Consider the following 18,079-nt stretch of genomic DNA (forward strand, 5'->3'; position numbering starts at 1 on the left):
TCTTGCGACAGCACGGGTTTTCCCTGAACCTAGACAAGAGTCAGCTCCTGCCCACCACTCGCATTCTCCACCTTGGAGCTGTCATAGAGTCGGTCAGCGGCCATGTGTTCCTGTCTCCCGACAGGATTCGAAGCATAAGATCTTCGGTGACTCAGGTATTATCGCTCAGAGCCGTTCCCCTGATCACATTGTCCCAGTTGCTCGGCAAGCTAATATCTTGCATTGCAATAGTCCCGTGGGCCCATCTCCACAGTCGACCACTTCAGTGGTACCTTCTGCCTTATCAGAGGTCTCGCCGGGCAAGCTCGAACACCAAGGTTGTCCTCCCGGTGGCGGTCCGCTTGTCTCTCAGGTGGTGGATTTGCCCGCCGTACGGAACGGCTGTTATTTCCAGGAACCCATCTGGATTACCATTACGACGGATGCGAGCAAGTTCGGCTGGGGCGCGCACCTGCGGTCATCAGTCGCTCAGGGCTGCTGGTCCACGCGGGACTTACAACACGACATAAATTGGTTAGAGCTGCGGGCAGTCCACCTCGCCCTGCACCATTTTCAATCCTCTGTGATGAGGCGTCACGTGCTGGTCCTTATGGACAATACAACAAGGAAAGCCCACGTGAACAGGGAAGGCGGAACTCATTCCAAGCTCCTGTTGGACGGCGGCGACGATGCTGAATTGGGCGGAGAAGCATGTTCTGTCACTGACGGCGGAGCACATATTCGGCACAGACACAATCCAGGCAGACTGGCTCGGCCGGACCCAAATAGATCAGGCGGAGTGGCGCCTCCATCCATCATTGTTCCGGGACCTGTCGAGGAGGTTCGGTCTCCCAACTGTCGACCTCTTTGCTCACCCGCTGAATGCTCAGCTGCCCCGCTTCTTCTCTCGATTCCCCTGTCCTGGAGCAGAAGGTTGCGACGTGTGGCCCCCGGGGCTACTCTACGCTTTTCCCCCTCTGCCGCTCATCCCATGAGTGATTCACAAGATGTTGGAGAAGGCGGATCTCTCTTTTTTTTTTTTTTTTAACATTTTATATTTTAAATTACTAACATTACAAACAACATGTACAATATTTCACCCTGTGTTATACATAAGAAAGGAAGATTTGGTTCTTCGGATATATCCTCATGATCGCCAAAATCCACGTTCTCGGGGTACAGGTACCGAAGCATCCAATTTTCCCAGCGCATAGTCCACAAATGGTTTCCAAATTTTCCAGAAAATGTCTTCTTTATAGTCACCATTTCTAATTTTAATATCACATGTCATTTTATCATTTAAAGCTAATTTCCACATTTCACAATACCATTCTTCTATTCTAAAATTCACATCTACTTTCCAATATCTGGCTATTATAATTCTACCCATTATAATCATAATTCTAATCAATTCTTTCTCATATTTTGTTGGTTCTATTTCCTTAATTATCAACAGTAATATAGTTTCTGGTCTCAATATTATTGCTTTCCCCATCATTTCAAATATCATTTCCTCCAATTGTTACCAAAACTTTTTAACTTTATCACATTTGTACCACATATGTTCATAAGTCCCTAATTCCATATCACATCTCCAACATTGTTTACTAATTTTTTTATCCATCAATGACAATCTTAATGGAGTCAAATACCATTTCCAAACAACCTTATAATTATGCTCTTTAATCCTTACAGATAAAGTCTTCATAATTCTACTCTTCCAATTCACGTTCCAATCTAAATCTGATATTTTAATATTAAGTTCTTTTTCCCAATTCATCTTCATCACCCTTTGTGGTTTCCCATCAAAATTTATAATCTTATATATCTTACTAACGAGTCCCTTTAGCCCAATTTCATCTTTCATAATTTGGAATACTAAATATTCAAATTCAGTTTTACTTCTACTTATCGAACAATTGTCCCTTACCTTCTTAGTCCATTTTTCTATCTGTATTTTTTCAAACCAGCCTAAACCCAATTTTTCAATGATTTCTTTTTTCCTCCTTTCATTTTCTGAAGTTTTTAACCAATCTATTATAGTTTGTATATTTTCATCTTCCATTACCCTATCACGACTTATATTAGTTTTAATCGGCCAATTTTCAATTGTCTTCCCTAAGAAAATTATATCTGGAATTAAAATTTTAACAAATTTGTTCCAAATTTTACTCAGTCCCTTTAACCAATAGCTATTAATTACACATTTTGATTTTGCTTTATCTAAAAACCATGTTGAGCCAAATCTCTTGATGTCCTTTAATTCTAAATCTCTCCAATGACTATCTTCTCCTTTAAATATTTTTACCACAGTCCGAATAGCATAAGCCCAATAATAATTGAGTAATTTGGGGATTCCTAATCCACCTTCCTTTTGATTTTGATACCACATTTTCTTCACTAATCTAGGTCTTTTCCCATCATTACAAAATTTATCCAATTTCTTCTGATATCCTTCAATATCTTTCTCTGTCAAGTTTAACGGTAACATCTCAAATAAAAAATTAAACTTTGGCAACAACATCATCTTACACATTGCAATTCTACCAAACCAAGACAACTTTATCATTTTATATTTATCTATCTTTTTCTCAATTTCATTCATCACCACATCATAATTTAATTTTTTCATTTCTTTAACTTTGAGTGAAAGTGTTATGCCCAAATATTTCAATGTTTTTTTAATCCTTATCCCAAGTTGTTCTTGCATATTCTCCCACTCCTTACCATTATTATTCATTAATAATTCCGATTTTGACCAATTTATTTTCAAACCTGTCATTTCCTCAAATTCTTCCAAATGCTTATGTATCCTTTTCAAATCTTTCTCTATATCTTTCAAAATAATCAAAGTATCATCCGCATACAGATTTATCTTATATCCCTTATACCCTTCCAATTCTTCATCTTTTCTATCATTTTAGTCAAAATTTCCATAACTAATAAAAATAATGTTGGAGACAGGGGACATCCTTGTCTTGTACCCGCTTCCAATCTTATCTCTTCTGTCAGCCTTCCATTCACCTTCACTCTTGCACTACTTTTTTGATACAGTTTTGAAATAACATGTATAAACTTATTACCAAAACCTAGTACCTCAACAATTGTTTTAATAGTTTCCCATTGTACAGAGTCAAAAGCTTTGAAAATATCTAATGATATTATACCTATTTTATCAGCATTATATTCAGCAACATCTATAATATTTAATACTCTTCTGACAATATCACTCATGTATCTACCCTTCACAAAACCTACTTGGTTATAACTTATATATCTATCTATAAATCTACTTAATCTATTATTTATAATGGCAGTAAATATCTTTGCATCTTGATTAATTAAAGAGATGGGCCGATAGGACTCAATCCTTTCTAAGTCTTTATCTGGTTTAGGGATTATAGATACCACCGTTCTGTTCCATGACAACGGAACTTCTCCACCATGTAAAATTCCGTTAAATAGTTTTTGCAATTTTGGTATTATTATTTCCTTAAATTCTTTATAAAACTCAGCAGGTAATCCATCTTCACCTGGAGCTTTCCCTAATTTTATTTTTTGTATTACTCCATTAATCTCGTCTTGTGTTATATCTTCTTCCATTAAATCTTTATATGTTTGGTCAATTTTCACAACATGTTTTTCTAAATAGCTTCTCAGTTTTCCCCGATCAATTAATTTTTTCGAATATAAATTTTGAAAAAAGTTCCTGACCACTTCACATTTTTCTAATTTTTTATAGCGTCTTATATCCTTATCATCTATCAAGGCTCCAATTTCTCTCTTCTCTCTTTTATTTTTCGCCATCCTTGCTAATAACTTAGAGTTTTTATTGCTAAATTCAAAAAAATTCCTATTTAAATATCTCATATTCTTTTTTACCAATTCTATATCTTCTTCTATCAATTTATTTTTTAGCAAATTTAATTCCTCCAAATTTTTTTTTTCTTTAGTAAGCAAAAATTGATTTTCCAATTCTTTAATCTGGCTTTTATCTTTTTCAATTTTATTTTTATAATTTTTATATTTTCTGCTTGATAACTTGATACTTTCCCCTCTAAACACTGCTTTCATCGCATCCCAAACAATTTCAAATTTAACCTCTCCATTATCATTCAATCTCCAACATTCTTCCCATTTTTTAAATATCCATTTTTTATCCTCTTCATTTTTATACAGTTTTTCATCATATCTCCAACAACTTCCTTTTTTCTCAAAATTAAAATCTATTTCCATCGTAACTTCTGCATGATCAGAATCCTTAAAAATTCCCACATCTATCTTATCCACATTATTCAACAAATCTTTAGAAACTAAGATATAGTCAATTCTTGAATATGTATTATGTATCTTAGAGTAAAAAGTGTACACTCTTTCAGTTCCTTTCACTTCTCTCCAGACATCCACCACGCCGTTTTGAAACATCCATTTATTTAAGGTCCCCATTTTATTTGCTCCTCCACAACGAGTGGGGTTAGTACTATCTATTTTATCTCTAATTAAATTAAAATCCCCAGCCACAATTACTTTCCCTACACTTTCGATTTCCAAAATTTTAGTTATTTTTTCAAGAAATTCTTTTTACTTCTCATTTGGTAAATATAAATTAACCAGTGTCACTTTTTCCTCGTTAATATTTCCCACAATTATTAAATATCTTCCTTCTTCATCCACAATTACTTGTTCTTTTTCAAAATATACCCTATCTGATATCAATATAGCAACTCCTCTAGCTTTTGAAGTTCCAAAAGATTTTTCATAAATTTGCATACCCTTTATATACATTTTATTTGAGTCTTCAGATTTCTGATGGGTTTCTTGCAAAAATAATATATCTGGTAAATCTCTTTTAATTTTAAGTTCCAATCGTCTTCTCTTGATCTGATTCCCTGTACCCTTCACATTCCATGTCATTATTTTTATTAAACCCATTTAAACTGTAACTTTTTTAATCCTTTCCCCTCCTCTTCCTTTCTGTGCCCAGATCCCAGCACCAATCTCCCACATTCCAAACAACATTCAACATAGAAGAAAAAAAACAATAAAAAAAAACAAAAAAGGACAAAAAAAACATCAAACATTGAATAACAAACAATATTCGTCCCCCACATCCTCAATTGGTTTCCGCCTCTATAAAGAGAGTGGGGGAGAGGGGACGTGCCAATGGTCGGGTCACTTCTTTCGGGTAGTCTACTTAAATTCATCTCTCAGAGAAAAGGGTGGTAATTTCTCCCCGCACTCAGCTTCCTGCAATTCTTTTTCAAGATCCTTAAATTTCTTATCCGCTCCATCTCCCATTATATCATCACGACTTTTCTTTTGTTCAACCATCGCAGGTGAGATTTCCTTCCGCTTTAGTCCTTTAGGATCTTGTCCTCCAGCAGCCCCTTTTTCTTCTGGTGTTGATGTTTTTGCATATGTTCCACCCATCTTGAGCATTTGATCTTTTATCTCTGTTACGTCCTCATACTTTACAATCAATCCAAGTTCGTGTAAGTATAACACTGCATCTGTTTCCAAAGTAATTATTTGCATTCTTCCTTTATAAAAAATTTTTAGTTGCTGTGGCAGTCTCCAGTTATATTTAATTCCATTGTCTCTCAGAACCTTTGTGATTGGTTTCAAAAAAAATCTCCACGCCCTTTCTTCTCTTGATATATCCGGAAAGACTTGAATAATTTTCTCCTCAAATTTCAAAGCTTCACCCATCTCTCTCACTTTCACCATCACTTCCAATTTGTCACTAAGATTTGCAAATCTGACAAGTACATTTCTATTTAAGCCGTTTTGTCTTTTAAACCCAATTCTAAAAACACTTGCCAGATTTGTTGCTGTCAATGTGATTTGTGTATCCAAGTCATTGAGCCATTTTAAAACTCGTTGTTTTAAATTGTCCACTTTTTCTTCTTGAATTCCACGAATAACCAGATTTTATTTCCTCGCTTCTTCTTCCAAAAGACAAATTTTTTTATCTTGTTGTTCATTTTTAAAAAAGATTTCTCCAATTTGCCGATCTATCTTTGCATCATGTGTATGAATCTGCTCAATTTCATCTTTAATTATTGTCATTTCTGCTGTTTGCTTTGCAAAATCTTCATTCATTTCTTGCTTCATTCTTTTAATTTCCAATGTCATATTATCCATACTATCTGACAGTCCTGATATATTTTCACTAATTTTGGTTAAGGCCACAGCAAGAAGGCGGATCTCATCCTAGTCGCTCCCAATTGGCCGCGTCGGCCCTGGTACGCGGACCTCTTGAACCTGTCGGTGGAGCACCCCTGGCACATCCCCAACGACAAGATATCTCTCAATCAGGGGGTCATACTGCACCCAGACCCGCAATGGTTGCAGTTGACCGTCTGGCGTTTGAGAGGATTTGTCTAAGGAAGGACAACATCCCGGCGGGCATGATCCACACTATGCAATCCGACAGACTCCTTTCCACAAATCGTATCTACGATGCCACCTGGTGCTCGTTTTGTTCCTGGTGTTCCAAGACTTATCGGGACCCTATGACTGCGTCTGCCTCTGATGTTCTCGTATTTTTGCAGGACGGCTTGGACCGGGGACTTGCTCCTAACACTCTGAGGCATCAAGTAGCAGCCTTAAGCACTGTCTTGACTGTGGTCAATGATCGACCTTTGACTCATCATCCCCGTATACAGACCTTCTTGAGAGGGGCATCCAATCTCCGGCGTGCTACAATCCACCGGTATCCAACATGGGACCTTGCATTGCTCCTTAACACTCTAATGTCGCCTCCGTTTGAACCTCTGGTGTCGATTTCCCTTAGGTTTCTGACACTCAAGGTCGCCTTTCTTGTCGCGATTACCTCGGCAAGAAGGGTCTCTGAACTAGCAGCATTGTCAGTGTGGGCTGACCTTTGCATCTTTCACCCTAACAAGGTAGTGCTCCGGACGGATCCCTCCTTTCTGCCCAAGATAAACTCTCCATACCACCGGGCCCAGGAACTGATTCTACCTGACTTTTGTCCGGACCTTAGCCACCATCTCGAACAACAATGGCATACCTTGGACATTAGGAGGGCCCTGCATTGGTATATTAAGCGGACATCATCCTTCCGTAGGTCTGAAGCCTTATTTCTGTCCTTCAATCCATCTACGTTGGGCAAGAAGGTCTCATTGTCCACGATTGGTTGTTGGATTAAGGCCTGCATCGCGACGGCGTATCGCACCCAGAAGAAACCTCTGCCGGGGAGAATCTTACCACATTCCACCCGAAGTGCAGCCACTTCGGCTGCTTGGGTTACCCAGGCATCCATCATAGACATCTGTAGGGCTGCAATGTGGACTTCTTTGACACCTTTTGTTAGACACTACAAATAGACTCCTTTGCCTCGGCTGAGGCATCCTTTGGTCGGCATGTGCTGCAGTCGGTTCTGGCTTTCCCCACCCGGGATAACGCAGCCGCCCTCCCATCATCTGACTAGCTTGGATATATCCCAACATTTGGATTCTCCAAGCAGCGCGCTGGAGAACGGACATTGTCTTACCTGAACGTCCCTTCTCGGTGTGCTGCTGTGGTGCCGGGTGGTTTGTTTCTCTTCTTTGTTTGTTTTGGCAGCACCATCCTCTATTTGTCTTCATGAATAAACTGGAGCTCAGCCGAGCAAAGGAGGAGTGGCCAAGGACGTTTCTTAAAGAAACATTCACCCAGTCTCGCAATCAAGCTGAGGAACAACCCAACATTTGGATTCTCCAGCAGCGCGCCAAGAAGGGACATTCAGGTAAGACAATGTCCGCTTCCTGCTTAACCTTGCATCTGAAGTTACGTCAGCAACTGGGACTGCCAGTATCACTAAGCAAGATATCTGCCATTGCACTTTATAGCTACATTGCTGAGCAATATTCCTGCCTCAATTGTGGTTGTAAGTCGAGGACCACCTGTAATGCTATAAATAGTCCTAAATAAAGCGTATTGTAGTGATTATTGTAGTAGTCTAACCTGGAAGTTTAAAAAAGTGATGTAATTGGCACTATATTCTCTAACTCTTAAGAAAGTCACAACTCATATACCAGCCCCTGATGGTCAAAAACCACCTTGTCACTGACTCTACCTGTTGTGCAGTAGTTCTGAGTTCAGGAGAACCTACAATTTACATACCCACTTCTTTAGGGGGAATGTAACCCATCTTGCTCTAGATTGAATAAGGGAATCAGAAACTCTATGGCTTTCTGGACAAGTTGTAGTTGAGATTCAACTTTGGAATCCATCCAGATCCTTAAGGTTAACTAGCAGACGAGAACACTGCATTTTGTGCAATACTAAAGGTAGAAAATAATATCTTAATATTCCTTGTTGATACCTCTCCCATACTGATGGTGGTATCAGCTGGTAGGTAGGAACTTTCTATAGATGTCCAATTACCATATTTTTCAGACTATAAGATGCACTTCTCTCTCCCCCACCAAAAGTGGATGGAAATGCTGTGTGTCTTATACAGTGGATATTGTGGCGGCAGGAAGGGGATTGGTGTGGCGCCAATCAGCTGTTCTAGGCACCGTGGCGGGGATCTCCATTACTGCTTGCTTGCTTGTTTGTTTGTTTGTTTGTTTGTTTGTTTGTTTGTTTATTTATTTATTTATTTATTTATTTATTTATTTATTTATTAAATTTATATCCCGCCCTTCTCCCTGAAGGGACTTATTGCCGCCGGTGCAGCCCGTTTGTGGCAATTGGCAGCGAACGGGTGGCGGTGAATGCACCATGATGGCAAATGGGCCTCCACCATGGCAAACAGGCGGCAGAGGCAGATTTTTTTTCCTTGTTTTCCTCCTCTAAAGCTAATGTGCGTCTTATAGTCCAAAAAATACAGTACATGGGGGAGGGGATGAGAATTCCATGCTGGAATGACCAGGGGCAAACAGTTCTTCCACACTAATAGTGATTGGAACTACCACTTGGTAAGGAATTAAAACCATTGCACAAGTATTTCCAACTCTTAACTCTCTGTAGGCAACCCAGAAGGGTACATAATTTGGGGATCAACCAGATAGGCAGTTTCCTCCATCCAGATGCTATTGGATAGGGTCTACAAGAATGATCATACGTTTTTGCTCTTCAACTTTGAACCTCAACTGTAAAGTATCCAGAGTCCTCCAGGAACTTTCGTAGCTATACTATAGTCCAACTACTTTTTTTTTGCAAAACTTTCCCTTGAAAGGAAAGGATGGAGAGCAAATACAATTATCTCACACTGTTAGATTGTAAAATATTATCTTTAAGCAAGAAAGAATCACTGGTATCTACAAGGCAGCTGGCACTATCTTTTCCCTCAGAAGTATTGATCATCTTCCAAATCCAACTCTCATCCCATGTGTCACTAATCAGAAAATCCAGGATGGCAAGGATCCAGTCTGCAGATGACTCCATAGAGGACCCTGCCCATATGATCAGAGATATCATTTAGTTAACATGTGGCAAGTAATTGTTAGATATCTTACTGAAATCTAAACTGGTCTGTCGCCCCTGTAACTTACGACAATGATTTCCATTGCACAGAATGAATAAGTACTGTCCTTAATTCTGTCATAAATCAGTTTTACTGGATAATACTGTCTTCTAACATAATACTAGGGAATTATCTTCTTTCCACATGATTTAGTGCTTTATAGGTTATTAAGTACTCTTTTATCTTGTTTTGTTTATTTTTCTGATCTGGAATTGAGAAACTTTTTCAATGTTGCATAGGGAGGCTTTCTGTTGCCACCTGCAAAGTTATTTATTCTGAATTTGGTAGCTCCTTCATAATAGATCTGGAAGAACAGGAAGTTATTACTGCTTAATTGTATGAATATAGAGAATTCTGTGTCAGCAGAATCCTATTATTGGATTTCATCTGTTATGTGGGAAAACCATGGCAGCTGCATTGCGCAAAACAGCTTTTACAATAGTAATATGTTTTGTTGGATAATTTCACCTTTCTCAAATGAAGTTTTCCTTATTTTCTTTCCGTTTTTGAGTTATATAAGTATTTGAAATTGTATATGAAATTGTTACAATACAATCTGCCTATTTTGCTCCAATGTTGTTGCTAAATTTAAAGCATTTGTCTCCTTAAATAAAACAATTTAGGTTTTAAGAAACATTCCCTTTAAAAAGAAGGCTTTCGAGTGGGAAAAAAGCCAGTTTTGTTCAAGTAGCCAAATAAACAGTTCATTTGAATAAGTCACAATTGGAAGACATTTTCTATATATATAAAAGCGAAATACCACTCATGCATCATCACAAAATCTCCATAACCGTAAAGTCTACAAACTTGAAATTCGCCACGTATGTTCCTCTTGGCTTCTAAGTGCTCACTAAGAAAGGCTTTTTCAAAATGACCATCAGAGCATTAGTATTTCCTATATTATTATTAACACTCTCTGATGCTAAGGAATTCTACTCCCCTTCCCCACCTGAAAAGAAATCTGTTCCAAATGCGAAACACAAGCAGAGGAGAGGAGTTTCAGTTTTACTTTCATAGCAGCAAGCAGGGGATAGGATAGGGGAGCCTTCTGTGGGGCAAGACTGAGGGAAGAGAGGAACAGGATAGGGGAGGCTTCTATGGGACAAGGCTGAGGAATAGAAGGGGATAGGATAGGATAGGCTTCTGTGGGGCAAGGCTGAGAGAGAGAAGGGGAGAGGAGAGGCTGATTGTAGCTACTCATTAATTTTCAAGCTGTAAGTGTCGATTTATCAAGCCTGATCACATAGTTTCGTAGTGGAGTATGAGTATTCAGCTAGTGTTATTATATAGTGAATAAAAAGAATAGCAGAGAAGCATGTTGGAATTACATGTATGATAGGTAAACAAGGTTCTATTTCATATAAAAAGGAAGCTAGGAAAATAAGTTTTTGTTTAGTTGTAAACTCTATCTTCACCTCCCAATATAGCCTACATAAATTGATAAAACAAATGCATACAAATATTTTTATAGAGTCAGATTAATATTGTCTCAATACTGTTTATAGTGAATGTTTCAGTTCTCCAGGGTTTTAAACAGAAGTCCTTTCTATCTTTTTTTTTATTTGCAGAACATAGTATAGTAGTATCCAGAAATTTCATCTTGAGTTCATTACTGTATAGTATACATTTTAGATAAAGATTGTTTCCAAATTTGTTTTCTTGCCAATGAAAAGAATTCCTATTGGGAGATTAAATTCTGTGTGGCCTATTTCTCTGTGTATTATTCCCAGATCCACAGAGATTTGGAACATCTGCCTTACTGCTTTCTGGTATACTATCCAATAATTTCTGCTGTATGATACTGATGTAGAATTATTATTTTTTTCTTCAAGGCAAGTTATTTGAAGAAGTTAAACTATTAAATTCACAGTGAGATATTAATTTGCAGGTGTCTATTATTTTGTCTTGTGGGTATCTGTTGTGTAGAACACAAAGATAAACTATATTATGGTTTGGAAAAACAGAACTATAGCTTTATATCTGCAATTATAAATATTGTCTTAAAATTATTTGTGCAAGTGAAAAATATTTCCACTTATGGTTAAGGGTTCTCAATTTTTGTGATCCTCTATATGCCACAATCCTTTCTGACACATATTACTTTCCAAAGCACTTAATGAATATCCAGAATAGCATGTTTTGTTTTGTTTTTTTGCTTTTCTCTTTGCATAGGAATGCAAACGAATGCAGGTTTAATAGCAAGTTATCCTCTTGCAACCCATACAACCAAAATATTGTAAATATTTGTGATATCAGTTCATCTTTAAAAATATATAACACTGCATTTAGTGTCATGTTTCGCCCATGCTATTGGAGATTAGCCCTCCTACAAATTATTCAAAATATTTAGGAGTCAGGCAATATATAGATTTAATAAATCATTATAATACACAAAGAATGATGTAACTGTCTAATAGAAATTGTACTAATTTGATTTAGAGAAAGTAGATGGATCATTGGGAAAGTGTCTCATCAGCATAATAGAAATTTGAATATATATATATTGTGTTGCCCTATATTGTTTTGTTAAAATATTTTATATTTTAACCTTCAAAATAAAGCTTTCTCAGAAAAGTCTACAGTTTAAATTAATTTTAAAATTAAAATGTCAGCTAGAAAAGAACATGCAAATATTAATTGTACTCATTTAGTCTCAATATTAGTCTTGCAAATACCGATAGGATAAATTTGAACAATGGAGAATGAATTTGCCATTGATAGATTGTATTTTTCTTCTTTCAGATGCCCCCCTCGTACTTTTTTGCCAGCACTATGTAAAATTTTTCTTGATGAAAGTGCTCCTGACAATGTATTGGAGGTAACAGCTCGTGCCATAACTTATTATTTGGATGTATCAGCAGAATGCACTCGACGGATCGTGGGAGTAGATGGTGCTATCAAAGCACTTTGTAATCGTTTAGTAGTTGTGGAACTTAACAACAGAACTAGTAGAGACTTAGCCGAGCAATGTGTAAAGGTAGGTTTGTATTTTTCATTTGTCACCAAGAAAAGCTATAAAGCATGTTTTCAGTAATATGTATGTAGACAAGAATTTAGTTGCTTTAAATTGAGAGTTTGGCTAAATAGATACAGTATTTGCAAAAGCATATACTCATCACAGCCTGCAATTAAAGCCTTTGTGTACAAACTATGCTCTTGTATAGATTTATGCATCAGTATAGAGAAAACACACATAATACAGTATTGAAAACTCCTGTGTGTGCAGAATACCCATATGATATGCACATACAGATGTACACATACATAGTATTGTTTATTCTGTTTGGATTATATAAGTAATTATATGGCATTGTTCATTCCAATTATACTACAGAAAGTAAAGATCTCCAAGTTTTTGGCATCAAAATTACATACCAAGAACATTAATTAATCAGCTTTGCATGAAGGCATTGCCTAATTTCAACTAAAGTATTTTCAAATCACAATAGAAAACAATATTGTATTTTGCCAGCATTAAATGCAAATTTTGAGAGCATGCTTCAGATCTTGTCAGGGGGAAAGATGGCCCCTTTCTGCAGTAGATCCTACTCTATGGAATATCACTGCTCAGATATTAAAATGACCCCAACCCTGTTGACTTTTCATAAAGCTTTAAGAACTTGGCTGTGTTCCTGAGCCGGGGTGGGGGTGGGGCCTGAATGTGTTAAGACATCAATCTCTTGGCTTTATTGTTAAATTGGCTATCTGTCTTGGCTGCTGCGTATATTTATTTTGGATGCTTTTGTTTAAAAAAAATTTTTTTTTTATTGTTTTAATTGTTTTTATAGCGTTGGAATTGTAAGCTGCACAGAATTATTGATGCGATAGGTGGCTATGAAAATTGAATGAATGAATGAATAAATAGAAAAAAGCACTCTTTGATTCATTACTCCAAATATATTCTTTGCTTTTCTATATAAGTCTTTGTTATTGTTTGGACTTCAGTCCTGCCTGATACCTTACATGTAGTCCTTGATTTATGACCACAATTGAGCCCAAAATTTCCATTGCTAAGCAAGGCAGTTGTTAAGTGAGTTTTGCCCCATTTTATGACTTTTTTGCCACAGCTGTTAAGTGAATCACTGCAGTTAAGCGAATTATGTGGTCATTAAAAGAATCTGGCTTCCCTCGTAGACTTTGCTTGTTGGAAGCCATCTGGGAAGGTTAACAGATTTTAGGAGTGTAAAATCCCTGCTTATTCAACCTTGCACTTCTTGTCTGTTTTCCACTGTATTTTTTTTCTATCACTTTTCCCCTGGCTTAACACTTTATTTTTATTTTTCTCTGTCAGAAGGAAAAGTTACCCCAACCTTGTCTAGTCCTTTTCAGTCTACCTGACATTCTTCTGACCTCCTGTACCCCCTTCCCCAACCCTGCCTATATTCTTCCCTAACTGCTAAAATAAATGGCTTCTTTCCAAAGGGGAAAAAATGCCAAGATGTTTTGCTTTTTGTAGGGTTGACAATACCTGAGAACATTTTAATCAGATTGGCATATAGGAATATTGTTACCTTCTTGTTTCCTGTTCACAACTGTCATCGACTGTCTTATATAAAAACTATATAGCTTGATCTTCAGATATTTAACTGAAAAACTGAATAGTTTAAATATGTATTACAAATCTAGAAAGCTTTTAAACGCTTGTTCATATCAATTTATATTAAAATGTATACTCTGATGTGAATTAAGTTCAAGAAAAAACAATTTGCATTGATCCAACCAAATAGTAATATAGTAGTTGTTTCTGGATTTCCTCCTATTACTCACACATACTCTATCATAAAACCTGAACAATTTTCTGACACGGATTTATGGAGGTTTGTTTTTGGAAGTTGCTTTTTTATATTGTTATAAATGAGTATCCTTTCCTCTAGTTAGTTAATGTATTATTTTCTCTATTTTATTATGACATTTCTATAATGTGCTGATGTTTTCTGTTTAGAGCCTTATTGTCATTTCTTTTCCCATCTTTTCCATATGGACACAAGTAATTTTGATTACTGTGCTGTTTAATAGCATGACTTGTTCTTTCAACATAAAGAAAACTGTTGATTGATAAAGACCTGTTCATTTAAAAAATATTGATTCAGTAAGATAAGAGAACTTTAGGAGCACAGAATATTTTTGCCATGAGTTGATGCCAAATTCCATTTGCATTTAGGTGTTGGAACTTATCTGTACCCGTGAATCTGGTGCTGTGTTTGAAGCTGGAGGGTTGAACTGTGTGCTGACATTTATTCGTGATAGTGGGCATCTTGTTCATAAAGATACTTTACATTCTGCTATGGCTGTGGTATCCAGACTTTGTGGAAAAATGGAACCACAGGATTCTTCTTTAGAGATCTGTGTTGAATCGCTCTCAAGTCTATTAAAACATGAAGACCATCAGGTAAATAGTTAATCTTGATGACCTATGTAATTCCATAATTATGTGCATCTTGCCACATGCTTGGAAATCAGTAAAAGAATTACAAAAAGTTGAATAATTGTATCATATTCCTCTTTTAACCAGGTGTAAATTAACTTATTAACTTGGAAGCATTAGGTAAAGGTAAAGGTTCCCCCACACATGCGTGCTAGTCGTTTCCAGCTCTAGGGCGGTGCTCATCTCCATTTCTAAGCTGAGGAGCCAGCACTGTCCAAAGACATCTCTGTGGTCATGTGGCCGGCATGACTAAACGCTGAAGGCGCACAGAGCGCTGTTACCTTCCGACCAAAGTTTTCTACTTGCATTTTTTATGTGCTTTCGAACTGCTAGGTTGGCAGAAGCTGGGACAAGTAACGGGAGCTCACTCTGTTACACAGCACTAGGGATTCGAACTGCTGAACTGCCGATCTTCTGATCGACAAGCTCAGTGACTTAGCCACTGAGCCACCGCGTCCCCTATTGGAAGCATTACTGAATATTTATTAAGATAATATTTATAACATATATTACTGTACTTTCGTTGAAAGCAGTGTACATGGTTTTTTCATCTCCACATATTAACCCCACAATAATTCCGAGCTAGAAAGACTTAAGGTATCATTCTCAGCTTTATGCTTATTTGGAGATTTATATGTGTCCTAGCTGAAATTATTGCTGTTTAAATCCTATTGGTTCTACATTGAGAAATGCAAAACTGTCTTTTTTTTTTCCTTTTGTCATTAGAGAAAAGACAATGCATATAAAAAGGTAGCTATTTGGGAAGAATTGAAATAAGGTCATGTTTTTGTTGGGCAGAACAAAGAGGGCAAACTTGGGAAAAATACTTTTGTCTCTCTTGCTTGGTGAATTGTTGGAATGGGGCACAAGAAAAATAATAGGAATAAGCAAGGATTCTGTAATTGAATATAATTGTGAATCTACAAGCTAGTAGCTTTAATGTTCTGTCCCCAACCACATGCACACACACCAACAGGCGTTCAAGAGTTAAAGACCAAACCAGCCGGCAAAATCCTTTTCCTTATGATAACGGAACTTGGCAACAACCTAGGGGCTGCCTACCAAGAGTTTATTATTTACGAAGAGGAGAGATAACTTTTCCCCACTTCTGATACATCATAAGAAACAGCTCAATAATTACGGAGTCAATCAAGTCCAGAGATAATCCAGCAAAGTCTATAGCCAAAAGTCCGGCAATGCAGAATGGCGTGGAAGCTTTCAGCTTTGTTCGTCACAAGGTTTGACTGGCCACCACGCTCCCTTTTATATCCTGTGGGGTGTGGTCCAGTAACTCAACCTAATCTCGGGCACACCTTTTCTTCTGTTGCGCGCGCTTATCTCTGCAACGCTGGCATGGATCCAGCCAAGACTCATTACCCTCATCACTGTCCATCTGTGGCTGCGTGGACGTGCTTGGCCCCGGCCCTATCTCTTGCCCTTCGGCGGACACCGAAGGCATTGCCAGAGAGGAGAGTCCTGGAGAGGGAGGCCTTGCCAACTCCTCTCCTTCACTCTCGGAGTCCTCTCCTGCCGATGACACAGGCTCAGATGACGGAGCCACAACATTTAAGGACATAGTCTGCAGCAACAGTAGAATATCTAAAAAATGTTTGAGTGTAGTCTTGATTAAGTATAGCTTGCTATACTAAATAAGAATCCTGAAAGAACTTGTCTCATGGTTCTTTGAGAATAATAACAACTCTTTGAGAATAATCATATATGTATCTATTTCCTTCAGGTTTCTGATGGTGCACTGAGATGTTTTGCTTCACTAGCTGATAGATTCACTCGCCGTGGAGTTGATCCAGCACCATTAGCCAAACACGGACTAACTGAAGAGCTGTTATCTCGTATGGCTGCAGCAGGTGGTACTGCTTCCGGACCATCTTCAGCATGTAAACCTGGCCGGAGTAGCACAGGGGCACCAACTGCAACAGCAGACTCTAAATTAAGTAATCAAGTGTCAACTATAGTAAGCCTGTTATCAACTCTTTGCAGAGGTTCTCCCGTAGTAACACACGTAAGCATTCTTGGAATACTGTTAACTAATAGTTTAAAAATAGTATTTGATGACATATATGATCACATTTGTGCATTCTAAAACTATAGTTGAGAAACAATGATTTTCATATTGTTATTGTAATTGTACATTGTAAATTCTCAATATGTTAATTTAAAAAGTTAACCAATTGGAGTTGATTTATATATATCTCAGCTTTTTTTTTTTGGAGGGAGGGTGACGATATCCCTTTCTCACTGTATCTTCTGAAGTTGTATTTCAATTATTTCTAGGATCTCCTAAGATCTGAGCTTCCAGATTCTATAGAAAGTGCCTTGCAGGGCGATGAAAGATGTGTACTTGATACGATGCGTTTGGTAGATCTTCTTTTGGTATTACTGTTTGAAGGACGGAAAGCATTGCCAAAATCAAGTGCTGGGTCCACAGGAAGAATCCCAGGACTTCGTAGATTAGATAGTACTGGGGAACGTTCCCATCGGCAATTGATAGATTGCATTCGTAGTAAAGATACCGATGCTCTAATAGATGCTATTGACACAGGAGGTAAGCAAACTGTTCTTGTTCAGTATAATTTTTAGTTGACCATGACTTTTAATAGGACTGACTATACAGTGATACCTTGGTGCTTGTCGTTAATTGGTGCTTGGAGGCCCGACTACTATTACTAAAAAGGAGTAACAAAGAAACTATGTCATCCTTAGTTTCAACTTGGAAAGACCTCCCGTCTGTCCTTTTTCCTATGTCAACAACCTTCCTTCCCAGCATGGCTGACCTCCTGTCTGCCATCTGTGGCTGTCCCCCACATCCTTTTGCAGTGTCCTTCCTGTCATGGCCTACTTCCCGTCCATTCCCATGGCCATCAACCTCTTCCTATCACAGTGCATTGAGTACTGGGACAACATTTTCATATCAAAAAGTACCGGGGTACCACTGTATATCTTAATTTTTAAAGAGTTTATAGGTTTGTGTGATGTGCAAGATACTTGCTGAAAATTATTGTTTGTTGTATTAGCTTCATTAAATAGAGCAAGGTTTTTTTTCCTTTTCTACAGCTTTTGAAGTAAATTTTATGGATGACGTAGGACAGACCCTCTTAAACTGGGCCTCAGCTTTTGGAACTCAAGAAATGGTAAACATGGAATAAAATAATGGGGTTAACATTTTTTTCATAGGGCGAATG

At 37.6% G+C, this 18,079-nt stretch overlaps 1 protein-coding gene across 10 annotated transcripts in view; it reads left to right on the forward strand.

Moving 5' to 3' along the window:
- Nucleotides 1–18,079, forward strand: part of HECTD1 (HECT domain E3 ubiquitin protein ligase 1) — a 79,240-nt gene that overhangs the window by 9,243 nt on the left and 51,918 nt on the right. For all 10 annotated transcript variants that reach the window (XM_034417962.3, XM_087874961.1, XM_034417965.3 and 7 more), the window contains exons 3-7: nt 12,197–12,431; nt 14,616–14,843; nt 16,618–16,899; nt 17,172–17,442; nt 17,952–18,028. In XM_034417962.3, the coding sequence (XP_034273853.1) occupies nt 12,197–12,431; nt 14,616–14,843; nt 16,618–16,899; nt 17,172–17,442; nt 17,952–18,028 (1,093 nt within the window). The remainder of the gene's footprint in view (nt 1–12,196; nt 12,432–14,615; nt 14,844–16,617; nt 16,900–17,171; nt 17,443–17,951; nt 18,029–18,079) is intronic.

Source organism: Pantherophis guttatus, chromosome 1 (genome assembly GCF_059756535.1).
Source record: "Pantherophis guttatus breed Tessera chromosome 1, ASM5975653v1, whole genome shotgun sequence".
Lineage (NCBI taxonomy): Eukaryota > Metazoa > Chordata > Lepidosauria > Squamata > Colubridae > Pantherophis > Pantherophis guttatus.